The sequence below is a fragment of the Agelaius tricolor genome, unplaced genomic scaffold, assembly GCF_023055355.1.
Source record: "Agelaius tricolor isolate 1412-34295 unplaced genomic scaffold, bAgeTri1.0.p SCAF_4, whole genome shotgun sequence".
NCBI lineage: Eukaryota > Metazoa > Chordata > Aves > Passeriformes > Icteridae > Agelaius > Agelaius tricolor.
In genome coordinates this window covers 30,173,570-30,195,222 of record NW_027269264.1, presented here as the reverse complement: position 1 = coordinate 30,195,222, position 21,653 = coordinate 30,173,570, and the positions used below count along the sequence as shown (strand labels likewise).

Sequence of the window (21,653 nt, the reverse complement as noted above, 5' to 3'; positions counted from 1 at the left end):
AATATATAGGAAATCAAACAAATATTTTATGTTGATAACCATACCTCTCTTTTTTTGCCAGTATTTTGTAGTGTATGGCTTGGAAGTAGGAATGGCCTTAGTTTATGCTGGAACTGAGGAGTGCAAAACATGCAGAGTAGTGTGGCACCATTTTATGGTCCACATGACTGTGCTGCTGCATATGTGATACTGTAATTCATTAGCAAGTGTGTTAAAGAAGTAGGATGAGGCTATTATTATGTGAAGTAACTGAATCTCCCAGTTGTCAGGATAAGAAACAATGCACACATTCTTAATTGAGAAAACATTCATTCCAAGCCTAGCTCATAATGATGTATTTTCATGCAATGGCTTGGAGACATTAATTCAGACAATTGAAATGATTAGAAAAATAGTACTGTCAGTAAAATGAGAATTATTTGCAGAAGAACAGGCAGATAAAGAGATTGAGACTGCGCACATGATCTTAGGCATCTGAACTAGACTTATGCAAAATAGATATCCATGGACAGTGTTTCATTGTTTAAACATTTTTTTTTCATTCATTATTTGTTCCTTTAAGATTAAAACCTTCCATTTAAAAGAGCTATGAATTAAAAGCTGCATGAATTACTGATCACAGATCATGAAACAAGGGCCTGCAGACAGGCTGGCTAGTTATGGTTGAGCTCAGTTACGGGTTTAAGCTTTGCTTCCTCTTTTGACTGGCAGGCTGTGGGAATCATGAACTTTCAAGTTACTTCAGAGTAAGAGCTTTTTTAGCTGAAGCAGGGAAGATTGATATGGTTTCTTTTGCCTGTAATAGTTACAGATCTGCTACCTGTTTCTAATTTTACTCAAGTGTAAAACATATGCAACTTTTCCAAGTGTGGAGCAACTTATGTTTCCCAGAAATCTAAAAATTGTACTTGAACAAATACAATTTTTTGAGTAACAGGATGCAGACAAAGTCAGCTGTACGGGTAGGAAGCCTTGAGCACAAGTATTCCAGCTATGAATGAAAACTGGACCTACACAAGTGTGGAGTGGTGGTAATGGGACTGCCTTATTGGTATTTTTTTTGCTCTTTAGTATCATGGATATTTAAAAATTATTCTTATATTGTGTCTGATGAAGAAATTAATTACCACTGTTTTAAAATGCTGAAACCATGGCAGGGAGGTGTCTCTTTACTAAATTGTCCTCTCTCAGTTATGCAAACCTGTCACCCCCTTGGTGTTTCTTCTCAAATGTGGAGGACAATGTTGCATTAGTCCTAAGTGATATTGTTTTGACAGGAGAGTGATGTAGCACAGCTTCTGGCAGAGGTATGCAAGCCAGCAGAGTGTCAATGCTTAAATTTAATTTGTTTGTTCAGTGATGTAAAAAGATGGACCTCTTGTGGCAGTTGGGACTTAATCTCTTAGAAATGACCGAGACCTAGGGTCTGTGCAGCTGATGGCTGTGTGAATACAGGATGTTATTCAATAAAAGAAACGGAGTTGTAGATATTATGAGTAACATTTTTTTTGCAGTAGCAGTGATACAATAGTGTCAATACCATTGTAGAAGACCACAGTAAAACTACCTGAAAGACTATGAAATTCTGAATATTTGTGTTCTAAAAAAGTTAATTCAAAAAGTTGTTGACAGGAAGGAGCCTTATATGAAAGCCAGTAGGAAGAAACACCCTTTTATTGAAAAGGGCAGAGTTAGCACACAGAGAGACAACAAAGGTACAAGAAGCTGGATTGAAAAGAAAGCGACAATTTTATTTATAAATGCATTTTAGCTTTCTGATTTTCTCCATATAGGCTGGATCCAGGACACTAACATGTACTTGAGTTGTGAGTAACCAAGTCCTGTATCTCTCTTGTAGACATGGTGGGTGTAGAAACATTATCCTTGCAAGTATGTTAATCCCAGTACAAAAATGAAAAAAACACTTAGGCAGTCTATGAATATATTTAAGCTAGCACCACAATTAATTTTTGTGCCTAGTGGAAGTGAACTTCCAGAGTGGGGTCTGTAAAAACATTTTAGAAACATGATAACAAAATTTTTATTTCTCTTCTTAATATTAGAGTAGGCAGCTGGCTAGGTCAAATGAGGAAAAAGACATAAGGAGGCCATACATGTAATTCTATGGATATTAATCAGAACTGAAAACCCATATAATAGGAATGAATTAGGCATATTTTTTCCTAGAGGTCAATGCTGAGTTCAAAAGCATAAGGCCAATAAAGTGTTTGCTTCTTGTGCAGTAGAAATAGACATTTCATTTCAAATGCTTTCATTTTGTGACTAGAACCATTTACTTGACATTGCAATTCTGTGTGTTAAGATTCCCATAAGTGTAGCATCAATAAAATTTCAACGCGGTTAAAACCTGTGCTAAAAAAACAGGAAAAATAGATACGATTTTGTATTTGAAATATACTGCTTGGTATTTTTTTTTCCAATTTCCTCAATTTCTTTCCTGAAAGAAATAAACATTAGAAGGAAATGAACCCCACAATCCAGACCTCATTTGGTAGGTATGTTACTCAAAGAGCTTATTTGTGGGAATTCCTGTGGTAATTGCAGGCCTTTGTTGGATAATGTTTCATTTAACTTGATACTGTATGAAGAATGTGAATTTTTAGTAGGGTTTTTAGCTACTCTGCTTACTGCAGTTGACATTTTCCATAGGAATGTTGTCCTTGGAGAAGAAGACATAGCATGCAATAAATCCATCCCTGTGCCTTCATAGATGTCTGCAATAGTGAAGAAATTGAAAAGGGTAATTTTGTCTTTTTAGCATAAAGGGTAGCAGGTATATTATTTGCTGAGTAAATGTTTCAGAGAAACATTTACTCAGCAGATAATCAGAGAAAAATGATTTCAGGAAGATGGGCATCTAGTTTTAGAAAGGTCAACTTTACCTACATTTTTGTCCTGTAGCACAAATACCTAACACACACTCATGATTAATTTGGATGAATGCAGTGTTCCTGACCCGGGCAGCAGTAATTGGTTTTGGTTTAACTTAATTTTTCTTCTGTTTATGATTCTCTTGAGCCCAGCTTTACTTTTTCCTTAAGGTACCTGTGTTCACAAAACTTTTGAATCTGCAAGGCATAGTGCATCCTTAGTTTCCACCCTCAGTCAATAGAAGCTGAAGAATCTTTGTATTTTCTCAGAAGATAGAGGCAACTTATCAATTAATTAAAATGCATCAATTCCCAGTCCTTCTATCTTCCCTGATAGAATTTCATGATGTACAAGTCTTGAGTTTAAATTGCTAGCTCTTTTCCAATAGGTTGGTTACAGTTGAAAAGAACATCAAGTGATATCCCCATTTTGTGTCAGGTCCTTCCCAGCGGCAGGTTTAGTGTTCACTGCATGTGTCTATTAAGCATTAATTCTCTAACTGTATTTAGTAAGAGAGAGCAATATGGTACGTACCAGTGCAAGAATCTTAATTCCTACAAAACATATGGCATAGAATTATCTACTTAAAGATGGAACAATCTGATAATAATTTGGTGGAGTGACATCTGCGCAATAAAATAAGATGCTGATCACACTGGAAAAGTAAATGCAGAAGTTGTATACAAAGTATTCTGACATCACCAGAAAGCCATTATCATTCCTCCATGGAATGTTAAAATTTAATGATCTAATTTGGTCTTATCACATGCAATATAAATAAAAAATAACCCTATTAAGTGTTCAGAGACCCTGCTGAACACACAACTTCCAAATGGTATTTTCTAGGATTTGGACTTACATATGTTTAACAGGAAATAAGGGAATAATGTTAGGAGAAAAATAAAAATTCTGCAGTCATTTCCATCCTTTATTGAAAATGTTTGCATATGCAGTTCTATGCTTTCTCTAGTTTTATTTCTTCTCCTGTAGGCCCTGCTATCAGGATATGTGACTTAACATCAGTCTTCACTTTTGTTGAAAAACCACAAGGACACAATTACAGCTTTTGCCTGAATGAAATGGCAGTGGTGATTCAATGAGGGCAATATAAAGTGTATTCGTGTTAGAATGCAGATCTGAACTTGGAGAGAAAGCTTCTGCAAATCAGAACATAGACTTGTATTTCCCAAATTTATGAAAGTCTGTAAGGACTTTCCCACACTGCTTTATTTTGTGCACAATTGCATATCAAGATGGCAGAGCTTCTGTTTTAGGCTTTGCAGTTGAGGATTTCCCTTCTTTCATCAATTTTTCAAAGTGGAGTGGAAATACCTGGAAATTTGGACACTGCATGGAAATTGAATGCAATTCTGTTTTTCAAGTTGCAATTCTTAATTAAAACTATTATAGAATGTAATTGTGTTGTTTTCTTTAATTGAACTGTTCTTGACTTTTTAGACATGCAGCAAGCAAGGAAAAGATCTAGTAAAATAATGGAAATGTGTAACAAATTCTGATTATTCTGCTTTAAGTACTACATTAAGGTAGTTCTCTGATAGAAATTTAATTATCTGGTTGCATAGAAAACTTTCTTAGTGCAAGTCTTTAAGAGCAGATTCAAGGGCATTATTTGGGTTTTGCAATACTGAATCAACATAAATTGTATCTAATTAATTAAATTAATTAATTTGATTTAATTAATGAAATTTAATTAATCAACATGATTGAATTTAGTCAACTGTCAATACTATTTCTTATTGATCCTTTTTACTCTTCTTTTAAATCTCATTTTCCCTTCTCAGTTTACTGTGACAAACAGCCAGGAAAAGTGGCTTTTGCATTTCTTAATGGAAAGGTATACTGCTGTTGACATTTTTTTTGTTTGTTTCGTTTTGTTTTGTTTTTTAATGTGGTGTTTGTTTAAACCAGAAATACAAGACACAATTAGGTAGCATGAGGTTGAATTATCTAAGATTGGTCTTCACTGCCTGCCAACCCATAGAATTGATACAAACTTGTTTAATGATAGATTTCAGGCTTGTTGCAAGGGAGCATAGAACATCTCATAGAAATATATGGAACAGGAGCTAGTACAGAATTGATGCAGAAATCTCTTCCACTCTTTAGGCATGTTCTTTGTGGCTAGTAGACTTCTCACAGATTAAAAAGCGACTGGGATATCATATAGAACTGTTAGTTCAGTCTTACCAGTTCTGTCCCTGCCAAATCAAGCCTCCTGTAGAAGCTTCTTAAGGGGAAGGTATGTAATATAACATCATTTTGCATGAAATGCAAACAAGATATTTATGTGAAGTTAAAGACTTTAAATTTCAATAGCCCCTTTATTTATTTAAGGTGGGATAAAAGGATGTTGTAAATGAACTAAAAATCAGTAAAAGTATGCATTTTGCAGTTTTTAAGTAAGAATCTCAGTAATGTGAAATCCAGGCATAATGTCTTGTGTCTATCTGAATAAAATATTCTTAAGGATCTGGAGCTTTGGAACACATTCTTTTTCTTTCTGGCAGCTTTTTTCACACCTTTTCAAAATCCTTAGTTAAAAACATTGATATTTAATATTCTAGGTAAGCTAGTTATGAAGAGGTAAATCTGATCACTTGACTGTCTTAAAAAAATAAAACAGTTACTGTTAATGAACTATTTATCTCAGTTTTGGGGGTGGCGGGGGGGAGAACCTAACCCACAGGAAGCTAGCCAAATTTTTGGCTAGATTTTATGACTGGAGAAGTTCTTTATCTTCTTGCAGTGTTGTGGGAAAATATCTCCTATTAATTTGACAGGAAAATTGAATAAGCAGCACATCATACTGTCACTCTCATAAGCAGAATCCTGATCTTTTGTCAAAACATAAGGAACAACTGGCTGATGGCAATTCTGATTACTTTAGAAAGTAATTATTGAAAGAAGGCATATAGATCTCAAACGATCCTTTTATCTTTTACAGCAACCCAAAAGGAATAATGATAAAATGACACATATTCTTTGTTGTGTTCTGGTTAATAAAAAAGGAAAAGAGCTAAAACTAAGCATACTGTTCGGCAAGAGCAAAGTTGTCATAACTTTGTCATAAGTGTGATGCCTTTCGAATCTAAATTCTACAGAAGATCAGCATTTTTGGCAAATTCTCACTGCCTTTTAACTCTTTCTAGAGAAGTCTGTAACCCTTCTGTCTCCCTACCCACAAGAGGAAAGTGTTTTTAAAAAGTTTGCCAGCTGATTTAATTGTATGCTGATTTAAAAATACTAAAGCATAGTGAAAGAGCTTTTAGTAGAAGAACACTTGGCATGTCAAGAGTGATTCCTAACTATTTACTGATGAGGACAAAACTCTGAACTCATATGTTCCAACCTCCTAATGCCAAGGAGTTGTGATGGTTTCCATGTATATAAGCTGGTATAATGGTGCAGTCACCTAGCCAAGGAAATGATGATACTTCTGTGGTTTGCAACCACACATATCCCTGGTGATACTGCCTTCCCAGATTTGGGGAATGGCTGGAGCATCTGCATGGATGTAGGAGTGTGGGAGAAAGACCGTGGATGTATGTGGTCATCTTTTCTTTTACATAGATTAACACAGGTTTTGGTTCTAAAATTATCTTTGTGTCCTGTGCTAGGGTAATAATGCTCTGCAATACTGAACATCTTCTGTTCTGTATTTCCCATTCTGTACTTCTTTCCTGTCCTGTATTAGTCCTATCTAATGCAGATCAACATGAATCTCAGAATAAAATCAGAAGAAGTTTGATTTGTACTTTTTATTGTCAGTGCAGTGTTTGATGCTACAAGATACTTCTTGGATCAATAATTTCACCATCTAGCCTACCTCTGAATTGGCTAATGACAAGTCATTGCTTTTATTTCGAGTTTTACTGGTATTTGAAGATACTATCTACATCAGTAAAGACAAAGAGTAATGGTTTGAGACAATTCCTGTTATAGGCTGGTTTAATAAAATAAATTACAACTAAAACATGGCAAGGAATTCTGGTACCCTAGTAAATGGTTTCTAGTTTCTTATGTACTGATGAGCCTGCATGCCCCCCATTGAGCTCCTTATAGCAGTTTTGTATGCATTCCTAGCTATTGTAACACTTGCTGATACTTAGTTTGCTCTGCCTCTCATTCTCTTTTATAGGCTGATGAATATATAAACAAGTTAAATTGATTTATCTGATATTGCTGCGGAATTAGTGTGTTTTGTTTTTACTGTTCTCTGAAAAACTTAAGTGCAGTAAAGCACAGTGAAGTAATGTTCATTTTCCCAATCTTAGGGCATGGTAAATTATCTGAATTAAGAGAAATGCTGGTCATCATCTTGTGTCAGGACCTTCATTTGTACTTTTAGCTTGCGGTCCGGGAACTGTAATTTGGCTTTATTCTGTGTTTCACTAGATTTTTCATCCATATTTTATTGAAGGTAATTAGTCATAACTTCATCACAGCTGTTGTTACAAGTGTAAAGAGTCCAGTAGATGGTCTTGTCTTATTTTGTCACGTTAATTCTGCACAACCTAGGGAAGTGGTAGAGGGAAGAAGATTACCTTCTGCTTCCATTTTCTTCAGGATACTGAAGGCCAAAGATGTATAGCTGATGTATAGACAATGTATAGACAATTGCCCGTCCAAGTCCATTGTCACAGTGAAAAAGTTTAATCTTTTGCTTAAATGGAATTTAATAAAATACGGTGCATTTCATTTGGTATGCATTGCCTCCTGTTCTGCCACTGGGCTCCTTCAAGAGGAGTCAAGCTCCCTCTTCTTTACTCATTGCATCTGGTGTTTACAAACAATGATGAGATCCCCATGTACCTTCTCCTCTCCGGGCTGAACCATTGCAGGTCTCTCATATTTTCCTCAAAGGGGACAGACTTCAGTTCGTTTAGCAGTTCATGGCCTTTCCCTGGCCTCTCTCCAGTAGCTCCTCATCTGTTCTGGGGAGGAAAGTCCAGAGCTGGGTACAGCACTCCACATGTGGCCAGGGGAGCAGTTGGGATCCCTCCCTGTCCTGCTGGCAGCACTCCCAGTCTCCCCCCCAGAGCCTCTTTGGCTACAGGGCACACCACCAGTGTCATTTGTACGTTCATGTCCCCAGGACCTCCAGACCCTTCCCTGCCAATGGAGATGGATCCCACAGGAATGCTGTGCAGAGGCCTCACTGGCAATGGGAACTCTGCCAGCAGGGCTGAGGACCCATGTGGGATGTGGGATAAGAGTTTGTGGGGCTGCCCCAGCAAAAGGGGACTGTGTGGAGCTCGTAAAAATGTTCAAATATGGTGCTGGTGTATCTGGGGAGAGGACTGAAAGTGGGGACTGGGATGGGCCCAGTAAGACTCAGAGATAGAGAGGGGTGGGGAACCCATGTTTTGGCCCCTGGCACAGATATGCTTTGCTTGCATGTCAGTCTGCTTCTTGGGTGGCTCCCAAAGTTCTGGTATGTTTGGAGTTTAGAGCTTTGCTCTGCAAAAAACACCAAGGCAAGGGGTGCAGGTCAACAGATGGTCCCCAGCAGTATATCTTTTGTGAAGCCTGAAACCAGCTCTCTCCTGCATTTTAGCCACTTTGGGCCAGAGGAGTTGGGCTGCTGCTGTAGGGAAGGGTCAGAGGAAGGCTCAGAGGGCTGTGACAGGGGGATGACTGAATCTATTTAGGTGTGGAATCCATTTGGGTGTGGAATCCATTTGGGAGGGAGAGGGTTGTCAGGGTGCCCTGTGTCCATGGACCTGGCTTTGCTTCAGGTCAGGCATTCTGGCTGATGGCCACAGAGCTTGGGCAGCGATGTTGTGGTGCTTGGACAGGGAAGGCTTTGCGAGTTCAAGAGGCTCTGTTGCAGCATTTATATAAAGAAGTTCTGGACATTGTCCCCTTTTGTTTTCCTACACTAACAAGGCACTGTTAGAAAGCATTGCCTGAAGTGGCTTCCTTTGGTTTTGAGAGAATCATGCTCTGAAAAGCTTATGGAACTTTGTTCAGTGTCCAAAGCCAATGATTTTCCAGCACCAGCACCGATGGAAGCTGGGGTTCTTCCAGCTGGAGAACGCCAGCCAGGAACTGAGATCCATGCACCCACTTACCACCCTCTCCTTACTGGGGAGGAGTATTGGAAAAAGAAGGATAAACCTTTTGGGTTGAGATAAGAACACTTTAATAATTTAAAAAATAACAATACTATTATGACTAATAATAATAGTAATGAAAAAGAGAGACAGAGATGAAATAACACCTCCACCGAATTAGTGTATTCATATGCAGTGTACCAAGGGGTTGTGAGAGACGCGTGCTCCGGGAATCCCCTGGGTGTTGATTCCAAGCGCGCGAGGGCCGTAAGCCGCGCCCCCAGCACGTGCGAGAGGATGGCAGGTCCAGCGGCGGGGCGGGCCGGGCGCTGCCCTGAGCCTATCGGGCAGAGGTGTCGGAGCTTCTTGGAGCTCTCCGTCCGGCCCCTGGCGGCCGCCCCCTTCTCCTGGCAGGGGGATGGCGGCGGGGCCGCGGGCGCAGCCGGTAGCGCCAGTGCGGGGACGGGCCGAGCGCGTTGTGCTCGGGCGCGGCGCTCTGGCGGCAGCCGGGCGGGCCGAGCACGTACTCCTGGTAGTCGTCGTCCGCCCTGACGGAGTGCAGGATGCGGCCGAAGCGCTGCCTGCAGAGCGGGCAGGCGGCGCGCACGGCAGCCCACTGCCGGATGCAGGCGAAGCAGAAGGTGTGCAGGCAGGTGTCCACGTGCGCCGCGTTGTCCAGGTCGCCCAGGCAGATGGGGCACAGCCCGGCCGCCGCCGCCTCCCGCTGCCCCCCGCTCGAGGCGGCCGGCGCGGCGGAGCCGCTCTCCTGCAGAGCCTCGGCGGCACCGCGCGCCATGGGCTGCCGAGAGACGGGCCCGGAGCCAGAGCTTCTCTGGGGAGCCGGGCAGCAGAGAAGGCCCAGAGCGTGGGCAGAGAGGGGAGACGGGGGCCTCCCGAAGGGTCTCCTTGCAGGAAAAGGAGACTTTACTGGAAAGTGACCGAGCAGCCCCTCAGCTGCCTTCGACGCCTGCCTCCCCCTCCGTTCCCCCAGGCGCGATGCCCCCCATGGCAGGAGAAATCTCCCTTCCACTCTGCTCCCGCCCAGCCAGTGGAACTCGGCTGGCACAGGGTACCTGCGGGAAGCGTCCGGGAGACGGAGGAAGTGGCGGGAGCCCTCAGTGGTGCTGTGGGGCACTGCCAGGACAGGGCCTGGGTCCTGCTGGAGGCCGCACACTGGGCCGAGTGTGCGAATACAGGAGCCTCTGGCACCCGGCTGTTGCCCGGCGAGCACAACAAACAGCCCAAAGGGAAAAGACCCCACTCAGACGTGTCAGACGTCTTTTGGTGGCCTAAAACCCCTCAGTTTGTCAGGTCCTGTGGTGAGTCTGGTGCTGCTGCATCTTCTCCAGGAAGAACAGACCCAGCTCCCTCAGCTTTCCCTCATAGGAGAGGGAAACTCCTGTTCCTTCACCATGTTTGTGGCCCTTCTCTGGGCTCTCCCCAGTACCTCCTCATCTCTCGTAGGCTGGAGAGCCCAGAGCGGGCACAGCACTCCAGGTGTGGCCTCACAGGGCAGGGGAGAGGGCAGGATCCCTCCGTGTCCCGCTGGCAGCACTCCCAGTGAGCCTGGCAGGGAGCTGGGGCGCTCACCACCGGGCCGGGTTCCTCCTGGACCTTCCTGGGTGAGCTGCTGTTGGTTCATGGGGTTTTTCCTCCCCAGGTGCAGTGCTTGGAATCTCCTTTTGTTAAACTGCAAGAGGTTCCTGTTGGCTCCTTTCTCCAGCCATTTAAGTAGAATTGTTAAAAGAAAACAGTTGTTTTGAAAAACGCAGCTGAAAGGGTAGTCATAAAAATGTCTAGTTTAAAAGGTACAATAAAGGTGGAAGAATGATCTTTTCCGTCAAGGGAGACCAGAGGAAAGAAGAACAAGAATGTAGAACCTAATTTTCATTATTCTCAAAGGCAAAATGGTGAAGGAGTTGGTGTTCAGTCACATTCTCTGCAGGGTGAAACAAAGCAGTTGCACTAGTATGTCATTGCTCTCAAGTATATTTTATATAGATAAGTATAGCTATATAAATGTATATGTATTGAAAATGCCATCTTTTGATGTGTGAAACTCTCTTCACTGAGAAAGTTGTGTGTTTTGTGTTAAGAAGTACTACAATATGCCCATCTAAATGTAAATCCTATTTGAGACAAGGCATTTTTAACCTACTAAGTGTTTATAAAGGTTGTGTTCTGTGTCATACAGAAATTTACATTAAAGCAGCAAATTTACCTTAGCTTGTTTAAAATTAAAGCATGTCTTTTGCAATAAGGATTTAATGTTTAAGATGATAGACTCCAGGTAGCATGCAACACAGTGGTAGCTTGGTGACAGTTAATAATAGCCAGGATTATTTAAAAACATTTTCATGAAAGCTTTATGATAGGAAGTCAGGGTGAGTGATTTAAAAAAAAAGATTTGACAAAAAGAAAGGGGCAAAAAGGAGGGAAGGGAAAAGCCTGTGTTGTCATTTAATTTTTCCTTTTTTTCTTTCTTTCCTTGAGTGAAATGAAATTCTGTTGCTGTGGTCTGTCCTTTTTTTTCATTGGAGTTTAAATTGAATGCAATTTCTGTTTACATTGAGCTTTTCTTTTTGTCTATCATATTTGTTGGTTGGAAACTCATATTTTCTAGGAATGAGTTCAATTTTCCATTACTATTTGCAGATGTTTCTCTAGGATCTTTAGTGACAATGATGTATTTGTTGATAACCCAGGGCTTGCTAAAAAAGACTTTGTTTCCCATCAGTGAGTCTGGTTTTTTGTTCGAGAGCTTTAGTCAACAGTCTAAGAGTAGTTTCACTTATTTTGAATGCACACTCAAGTCAGTGAGTTTTTGTTTGGTTCAGTTACTCTTCTCTCTTTGTGGTAGGTGAAATACATAATGCTCTGGTTTCACTTCTTTGATTCCTCTTTTTGCAAGTTATATATTTGAGTGGCTTTAATAGTTGAACCTGGTGTTCCAAGATAGTAGCCATTACAGTTTTGCTGTAAGTAGATTTCATTCCTAAATGTTGTTGCTGTTTTTGTGCTCAACTGGCCACTTCACTACCCTGATAGGAATATTTGAGGAGTTTCGTTCATAGGACTGCAAAATGCCTTACAGCAAGAGCGTATCAGTGTCTTCACTGGAAAAATGGGGCTTACAAACAGGTTTTATTTATTAGAGGAAAAAATTGTAGAGAATTCTGCAGTTTCTGTGTTACTGACACTTTGTGCTACCTTCTCTTCCTCTCCTATCATCTCAAACCTCAACAACCTTTGTCACAAAGCCTCTCTTCCCAGTGTCTCAAAAGAGCTTCAACACAGCACTGTTCACAGCTGCATGGTTTCTGTCACTTAACACTGACAGAAACTCTTGCTTTTGAAGTTCCTCCAATATTGATGTTTTTTCTTTGCATTGTTCTGGGAAGGTTTGCCTCTTCTTAGCTTTTTTTGAGGGTTGGAGATATGGGATTCTTGTTGTTTTGTTTTGGTTTTTTTTTTTTTTCTTTTGGTTTATTTCTTTGGTTTTTTTCCCTTAGTTTGCGTTTAATTTCTTGTTGTGGTGTTTGGTTTTATGCTCTCTTTTGTGTGATTTTCTTTTGCATGTGCTTTTTTTGTTGTTGATTTTGTTTTTGTTGTTTTTGTTTTATTTAAATTTTGTTTGGGTTTTTTTAATATCACGATGGTTCTTTGCTTACTTAGTTTAGATTTAAATTGGACATAATGTTTGTTAGAACATTGCATAGCTAATTTAATTCCTTTCTGTCTTTTGTTAGGGTGTAAGCTACATAAATAGCTGCAAATTATTTAACATTTGTGTTGTTTTATTACATTTTAAAATACATGGTAGAACCCCATGACTTCTTATTCACTAATACTTTTCTGCTGTTCTTTTCTTGCTTTTTAATAGAATTTGAATAGTAGGAGAGTCTTGAAAAAAATTAAGAATAGAAAAAAATGACTATGTTTTCCTCTTTTCAGACTTACATCTGAAGCAGGAAGTAGAAATTTGAATATATTCCAGTGTCAGTTCTGACTATGGTTTGCCTTGTGACCATTATAAACAAGCCTTTCTTTGGTCTAGTTACTTCTTCTGTGTTATGAAGAAAAAACACAAGTATTTGCAAAGCATTCTGAAATTCCTGGAAGGAAGTTACATAAAACTACACATTTTTTCATTATTTATTTGAATGTATATAGGTTTTCTAAATATTGTTCTACTTTGCTGAGCAAAAGTACAAATGAGGTGCCTTGATGGAACTTGATGGAAGAGTCATTTTGGAAAAAAAATAAAATTCAGTAGATTGAGAATCTAAAATAAATCTGTTTGGTCTTAATTTTTTAGCCTTATCATCTATGAATTTCAGTTATAAATAATGCTTACCAGTTGAAGCAATGAGATTGTTGATGTATTAAGACCACTGGTTAATTCATCCTGCTGTGTCATTCAGAACTTAAAGAAGCTACAAGATATACATGAGGGATGAATTTTGGGCATCTCAGTCTTGAAAAAAATTAGCCACGCTTTTGCAAGAATTTATCATATGCTTTAGAGAAACTTAATGAATATGATGGAGTTTTACATGCTTTGCTTGAGACTTGGCCAGAACTTTTACTTCTGATTGGAATTTCATTGCATTCTTCTCCTTCCCCCAGAGAGAAGTCATTAAGTATTGTGATCTACCATTGATAATATTAATTTGCTGGCTTTAGCATCCGTTAATATAATGAACTAGATGCTAATAGGTGAAACCTGCGAAAAAATGTAAAATGAAATTTTAGAATATCTCAAAATCCTTATTAAAAAAATAGAAAAAATACTTAGAAAAAAATATTTTCTGAACTTCAAAAAGTAATTTATAACTTTATAAATATAGGGACAAGTCACTACTCCATTTTCTGTGCTGTGTTTAGGACACAGCAGTGAGGAGTGTCCAACAGTTCTGAGGTTTATACAATAATAGTATCTAATTTTCAACATGATCAGTCCCTCAACTTTACCATCTGTAAATGCAACCATAGTTTTTAATCATGACAACTAGACTTGGAGCTCTCTAAAAATTTGAGTTGTGTAGAAAAAAGATTCAATATACTCATCTGGTTATATTGCCGTGAATCATCAATTATTGTTAAACCCAAACCTAAATTTAAAAAGGACTTCTGAAAGTCCTGACAGTAATTTGACTTGCTGTATCACACTAACTGGTGATGTTAACTGGCACAAACTAATTGTGCTGGAAAATGGCCTTAAGTAATCCAGCGGAGTAACAGTTTAACTGATAAATTCCTATCCAAAATAAAAGAAAATTTCCTATTCCTCAGCTCATTTACTCATACCAGGTGTATATCTTCCCCTTTAATCTGCAATATGTCAAGTTCTAATTTGAGGTTTTCCCCAGGTGGCATGTTTAGAATGGAATTTTAAAATTGATATCCTATTGATTTTCTTTTGATTCTTGAAAATAGAGAAGGAATGTTTCCTTACTAGGTATCCTGTTACATTATCTTCTTACTGTACAACGTATTACAGGTCTCCCTTTGCTATAATTAGTGAGCTAAGAATAATGCAGTTCATCAGAATTGCTGTACTTGGGTCATTTGTGAATTCCTTTTTTATGCTTGATAATAGTAAACTTTCTATTGGTAAATCCATTATGATGACTGTAATGTTTGTATGCAAAAGATAACTGACAAAGTATGTATGACCTAGTGTATGTATTAGGTACTGCACAACAAGAAGTTATTTTTTATAATTATATATATACATTTAAATATATATGCACACACATGTTATTGCACAGACTGTTTTCTTACTTTAGGAGCTGTTAGAGAAGTGGTTAATTTTGGTCTGTTGCAGATGGAGGCTAATTTTATTAAAATAAATTCTAATTTTGCATGTGCGGAATACTTCCATTTTAAAATGCAGGAATTGGTAGGTAGATAAAGACATGGGGTAGAAGCAATTACTTTGAGGATCTGAGAAAGTGAAGTTCAGAGGTACTAAGGAAAGAACAGAGAGCTAAGAGAAGGATGGAGCAAGAGCAGTTTACACACAGCAGAGAGATAAAGGCTCCAGAGAGGGAGTTTCTGTTGTATAGGCATCAGGGATGGACGGAGAAGTAAATATGAGTGAAACAGGAGAAAGATTCAAGGTAGAAATACAGATTGAAATCAGAATAAAGAAAAAGAGGTTAATAGTGACTTAATTAGTGACTCAGTCTTTCAAGGGGTAAGTGTAATGCCGTTAAAGATACCACTGAAGGATAAAGAGGAAGAAGGGCTGTGAGGTGGAATATTTAAGAAAAATGGCTTCTTTTAGTTGTGCCTTGTCACACTGTTTCTGTTGTCCAGCTTTCAAAGGAATGGGAGAAAAATGACCACATTTTTGTAATGTTAACTGATGCTGATGTAATCAATTCTACATAATGCAAACTGAGTCTTTTTTGTAAGAACGTGTAGGTGGCATTATATGTAAACATAAAATAAATTAGAAATAGGAATTAAGAAAAAAAGCCAGATATTTTGTAAGGCACTAGTTAATATTGAACTCTTTGAAAAATATTGCAAACTGTTTGCATATGCATATATGAATACAAATAATGAATTCAGGAGTATATTTTTCCTATTCTATAAAAAGGACCTTAAAGAATGGTGTTTTGCATTTGTATTTTTGTTGTGTGTGACAGAATGTGTCAGACAAAAGAGTGTATTGTCTATGATTTACCAGAAAAGAAAAGCTTGCTTTCTCAATGCTTGTACAGGTGGCAAGCTGCTACCAAAGGTTTCTCCAACACTGCTTACAACTTGCCAGAATGTTCGTGTGAAAATACATCACAGCGTGATTCCATAGCAAAGGACAGTTACTGATACCAGGATTTATTAAATCCTGTCCTCTTAGCAAACAGTGCCTGTGAAGCGCTTCTACAGGCAGTCCACAGGAAGCATTTCCAGTCACAGCACCTATAAAATGTTTTTTATCAAAATGCATTTTTTACATTGTTTGGAAATGCATTGAAAGTATTGCGAGAGTGGGATATAGTGCATTGTGGATGTGGGTTGTGAAAACAGGTATAAGATGAAACACGCAGGACAAAAGGAGCAGGACATGTTAGCAGATAACCAGTGCAGAGTTAAGCAAACAGTAGCTCAGGTGAAGGATAAACAGGGATATCCATATATAGTGAACTGTGGTGTTATTGGTTAAGCAAGAAGAATAGGATGTTGCCATACAAGGCAATGTTTAAGGTTGTTGGATGGTTGTACTGTTAAGAGGTCCTCTATAAACACCATGTTTGGCCCAATAAATTGGCTTCTGATCATCAATCAGTCATCCCTGCCTCTTGAATCCCAGCAAATGGTGTCCCTGTTTGGACATGCTTCATTGAAAGTATTGCAAGAGTGGGATATAGTGCATGAAATAATTGATTGAGTATAGTTGAATCTGGTAAGAAGAATCTAAATTACTTGAAGTGTTTGTCTCCAATAAATACATCATTGCTGCTGTTCTCTGAAGAAAGCTTTAGTCATTATAAGCAGTTAGGAAGGAGTATCACTGAAAAAAACCTCGATTTAATAATTTTAGGGCATACTTGCATAATGTAAAGAAGGTTACCAGCCTAATGCATGCCTCATCCTGCTAATTTTTTGCTTTTTTAACTGTTTTGTAAAAATCAATTCTCTCTTTTTAAAGAAGAGAATTTTCCATGTTTTCCAGTGATTGTTAGGTTCCATATGATGTCCCATAGGTGTGTAGTTAACCTACATTGTGCAGTTGCAATGTGAATTGCATAATGCTTCCTCTCTGAAAAGATTATGTAAGTGAAGAGAAAAGAATAGCCTAATGAAGTACTACTATTCTTCAAATTAAAACTTCAGAAGACTTATAACTAAAATAGATTTGAGATATAGTGAAAATCACATTTTAATTAACAAAATCCAATACTTAGTGCAAAATGTTCAAAATCCTTCAGATATTTCAAGCTTAGTGTGTTAAATTTTAACACAATAACTAGTATAACAACTAATGTTTTGGTGGAGAAGACACTTTTGTGAATGAAGACATCAGTTCATGTCTTACAAGTTGCATTTGAAGTATACTTCATTGAACTAAAAAATAAAAACAAATCATGAAGACTTGACTCTGGATGCAGATTTCTGTGCTTAAAAGATTTCTATGGTTCTAAGAAACAGTACTCCTCTACTACTAGTGAAATAATAATCCATCTATTAACTTTCTGTTGTAGCAAAATATGATATTCTCTACAGATTGTTTTTGCTAATTTTTAAAATCCTGTAATTCATTTCATAAAGATGAAAGAGCTTTTAATCTTTAAATATTAATATTAAATACTAATGATGAAAAGCTGGAAAGACCCGTAAGTCATGCACTTCCTATTGATATAAAAAATGTTTTATAAAAACTCTTCTTAGGTATGTCATGTATTTTAGAATGTGCTTATGTGTGTGTTTAACTTAATATGTATAAGTCTGGAAGCTTGTTGTATTTCCTGAATACAGAGTACAATATTTTCCTGAATCAGAGTACAAAATGGGGAGGAGGGGAATTATTTATTTATTTATTTATTTAAACTAAAAAATAATTACTCTCTTTTCCATTCAGAAATAGGATGTGTTCGAAAATCTCTTTTTGGCTGTGTTTGTCTCTCATAGGTGATGTTCTCATATCACAAATATATCTCACATAGATTTCTGCCAATTAGTTAAAGTTGCTTAAACTTTTTTCTTACAATTTGTTCTGTAAAGGTTTACCCTTACTAATAAATTTTAGTTGAATTGCTTACTTTCAAGTATATATATATATTGCAGGATAAATAATAAGCGTAGTAGTGGTATCATTTATGATGTCGATAGTAAGAATTTAAGAGTAAGAATTGTGAGGAAGTTTCATTCTCTTAAGTATGCTGATTGTCATACTAGTCTTTGGTTGAAGAATAAGTATTAAACTAATTCTATTGTAGATAGAAAATAATTGTTTCCAGTACAAAGGTTGTGACATTTATCTATGGCAACATCAGCTGCCTTTTACATGGTAGTCCAATTACTTAGATTTTGCATTTACTTTAAAAATTTTTACAAGTTTAAAAAAACCAAAAACCCAAAAAAACACTGCTGAATACTTAAGTAGACAGGGAGATGTCCATTTTGTGTTTTTCCCAGGAGCCTTCTTCTACAGAATCACATTTAGTTTTCTTTTAGAAAGAATCTTTTAGTCACTTTTTCAAGTTAGATGCAGAAAGTGACATAACTGCCAGCTACAAGCCAGTCAAATGAGAAATGAATTAAAACCAGTAAAAACTACCACCACCACCAAGAAGAATGGAAGATCCTCCAGATAATTTATCAAAGCAGCAGTTTTAGTGTTTGTGGTGGTTTGTTTTTTTTTTTTCTTGAATCATTTGAGGAAATATGGGTAGAAATAATTTCCAGAATGCATCTGCTGATGTCATCTGATATGATTATTCCAAGTACTTCCACCCTTTCAGTGCCTGGAAGCCTATCTTCTGTTTTTTGGGGCAGTCATACTGATGAGCATGATGTTACTCTGTTATTTTTTACTCAAAAGTATACTTTTAAAATTTTAAAACTTAAAAAGAAAAAATCTACTGTATTTATAACACCTGCCTGGTTTTGTTAATTCTTCTGCAGTAGTTTTATTAAATGAAATGGAAACTGATCAAAGATTACTGAAAGACAGAAGTTGTGTCCCATTTAGATGTGATTTGAGTCTTTTAGTACCTTATTATCATTCCAGCATACAATACATTTTAGTTCTAGATGTATTTTCTTTCTTAATGCTTCAATGCTTACTTAAGTAATTATTTTCTGTCAAGGCACTGGAAGTCTTGGTGCTTAACAACAAAATTTTGGCTTTAACAGTAATTTCTTATTGGTTTGTCACAACAGGGCTCAAATGTGAAAAGATTTTGTCCGTTAAAGGGAGAGAAAATACACTATTACTTGTCTTTCTATTACAAATTTCAATTTTAAAAGTTAAAAATATTACTGTGGATTTATATGCACTTTTCCAGTATATAGAAGTGTCTTCATTACTTTTTTCTACTGCTTATTGTGTCCAGTCAAGGACTCTCTGAATGGAACATACTATTTCGAATGTGTTTGAGTTTTTTACAGAGTGCATGTATAAGTGTGTATATGCATGTTGTTTGAAAAGGGAGCATTTAGATGGTATTTTGGATAAAAACTATAATTAAAGGCAGCTGCATAAAATTGGAATTTCTGTCTTGAATTTTTTTCCCTTCTTTTCATTTCATCCTCCATTAGATGGCAGTGTTGTGAATATGCAGCATAGCAATGCTGACATTGAAAGGAAAGCAAGCATTTTTAAGACATCTCAGATGCTTTTTCAATATATATCTTGTGAATTTAAAGAGGAAGAAGGGTGAACTAGAAATGATAGCTGAAAATAGTAGATAAAGAAATCTAGTTTAGATTCTAGATTCTAGAAATCTGCATTTAGTGTGCAGAAACCTAGCTGGTAGGAAAGTAGCATTCAGTCCTTTGTCTGTTTCTGCCTGTTTAAAAAAATGTAATAAAACTAGCTGTAGTAAACCCTAATGGTAGGCCATTTATTTATCATTAAATTTTTTCTATACACCTCTTCTTACCTGAAAAAAATAGTCAGAGTTATTTAGCTATAGCAAAGTTCTTTCAAAGTTTTTTAATGTAAGACTATGTTTTAGACAATCAATTTGCTTTCAAGTTGAGAAAAATTTGCTAAGGTTTTTGAGGCAAGTTTTTGGTAGTGTAGAGTTGCTTTAGTAGTGGCTGATTACTACCATCTGTTGATCAGGAGCAGTCCACACACTGGACAGAGCCAAATCCAACTGACTCCAAAATGAACTTACTGCTGCCCAAAGCTGAGCATGTCAGCTACTTTGGTGGCATTCATGTGATAGCAAATTTAGAAAGAATAAAAATCACTCTGCAGCAGCTGTTGGAGAAAAAAGGGAGAAAAATGTGAAAGAAACATCCCTGCAGATACCAGTCAGGAGTGAAGTAAAGCCTGAAAAATGGGCGTGAAGGAAGTTGGTTTTAGTTTTGTTCTTGTTTCTTGCTGCCATAACCTGTTATTAATTGACATTAATGTATTTTCCTCAAGAGAAGTCAAAGATGGTAGCTGGTCAGTGATCTGCCTGTTCTTACCTAGACCCGTGACATTTTCCATCTTATTTTCTCCCCCTGTCCTGCTGAGGAGGGGAACTGGAAGAGCAAGTTGGTGGACACGTGACAGTCAGCCAGGATTAACCCACTATAGTAGTTTAGGTACTGTAGATGTATTGATTTACTTAATATAGTTGCCTACTGTCAAGTATTTTTGGGTACTGGGTACAATGACTTTAATCTGAAAATTGACTCAGCATCTACAGTATTTCAAGTGGAGGCTCCTTTGCATTTTCATGACCATTAAGATTCTATTCAAATAGGACAAAAATACTCTATGGAGACGCATAAGAAAAATGCAAAAATTCTTTGGGGGACTAAAGTCAGGGATTAGATTAAAATTGATGAGGAAAGTATTACAGGTGATTCTAGAGTCTTGATTTACAGTGGATTGGATTACATAGATATTAGCACACCCTTCCATTCAGACATAATACTCCTCTCTCTTGCTTCCTTTCTATTCTTTGTAGGAAAAAAATGGACAAAACTGTAACTTGATGTGGTACTTGTATGTATTTATGTTTTGAAGAGTTACGTCCTGGGACTGTAAATGCCTGTAATGACCTTTGGGATACTACATGAGGTATTTTTAAAAGTTAAATTCTGACGTCACTCAAGATATGTGCAATCTCTGGATTCAAGGTAGCAAGGTTTGCTTAAAATTGTCAAAACCAGCTAACAGAGCAGAAAGAACGCTATAGTTTCTTTTTGTTCTTAACCCATAGGAGTTAATGAAACAAGTATCCTTAAGTACTAGGGAATCCCAGTGTGACACATTTGTTCAGATAGTATTTTCTTTTGAATAATCCTCTCCTCTTGAAAACTGAGAACAAGTGAAAAAAGAAAATACTGATTAAAGTAGAATTGGTTTGTACATGTGGGATTTTTGTTTTGGGCTTTTAAACTGCAAACTGTGGCAATATTCCAGTACTTGTCACTTACAAATACCTGTCTTGTCTTGCAGTGCACTTGTAGGAGAGACATGGTGTCAATATCCATGGATGTCTTTGTGAGGAAGTTCCAACCAGAGAGATACCAGCTGTGGAAACAAGGCAAAGATTTATATACCATTGATCATACAAAACCAACTCCAGAATCAACACCTGAAGTGAAGATCTGGCTACAGAGAAGAAGGAAAATACAGCACTTTCCCAAGAGGTATTTATGCTTCTTTGCCATCTGTTTATTTAATTGTCTTTTTATGATGCCAGTGTTGTTTCTATTTCATTTTGGCCGCTTCCTCTGATGTTGTTGTAGTTTTGGCCACAAGAGATTTTATTTTCTCTTAGTAGCAATGAGGGGGTGGGGCTTGGAGCTGCGTGGTTGTGCCTACATTGTTCTCTACCATACCATCACTGCTGGGGAACAGAAGGAAGGGATTCTCACTTCTGAGAAGGAAGGGGGTGTGATGTATACCCAGGGGCCTGGGGGCTATAATGTCCTTTTGTCTTGGAAAGCCTTATGGCTCTGGATTGATTAGATTCAAATGAGCATTTTGTGTGTTGCCAC

General features: G+C 37.8%; 1 protein-coding gene across 3 annotated transcripts in view; it reads left to right on the top strand.

The window, feature by feature from the left end:
• The window catches only part of KDM4C (lysine demethylase 4C), a 251,603-nt gene that overhangs the window by 108,610 nt on the left and 121,340 nt on the right, over positions 1 to 21,653 (top strand). For all 3 annotated transcript variants that reach the window (XM_071425053.1, XM_071425054.1, XM_071425055.1), the window contains one exon: positions 21,109 to 21,302. In XM_071425053.1, coding sequence (XP_071281154.1) covers positions 21,109 to 21,302 — 194 coding nt within the window. The remainder of the gene's footprint in view (positions 1 to 21,108; positions 21,303 to 21,653) is intronic.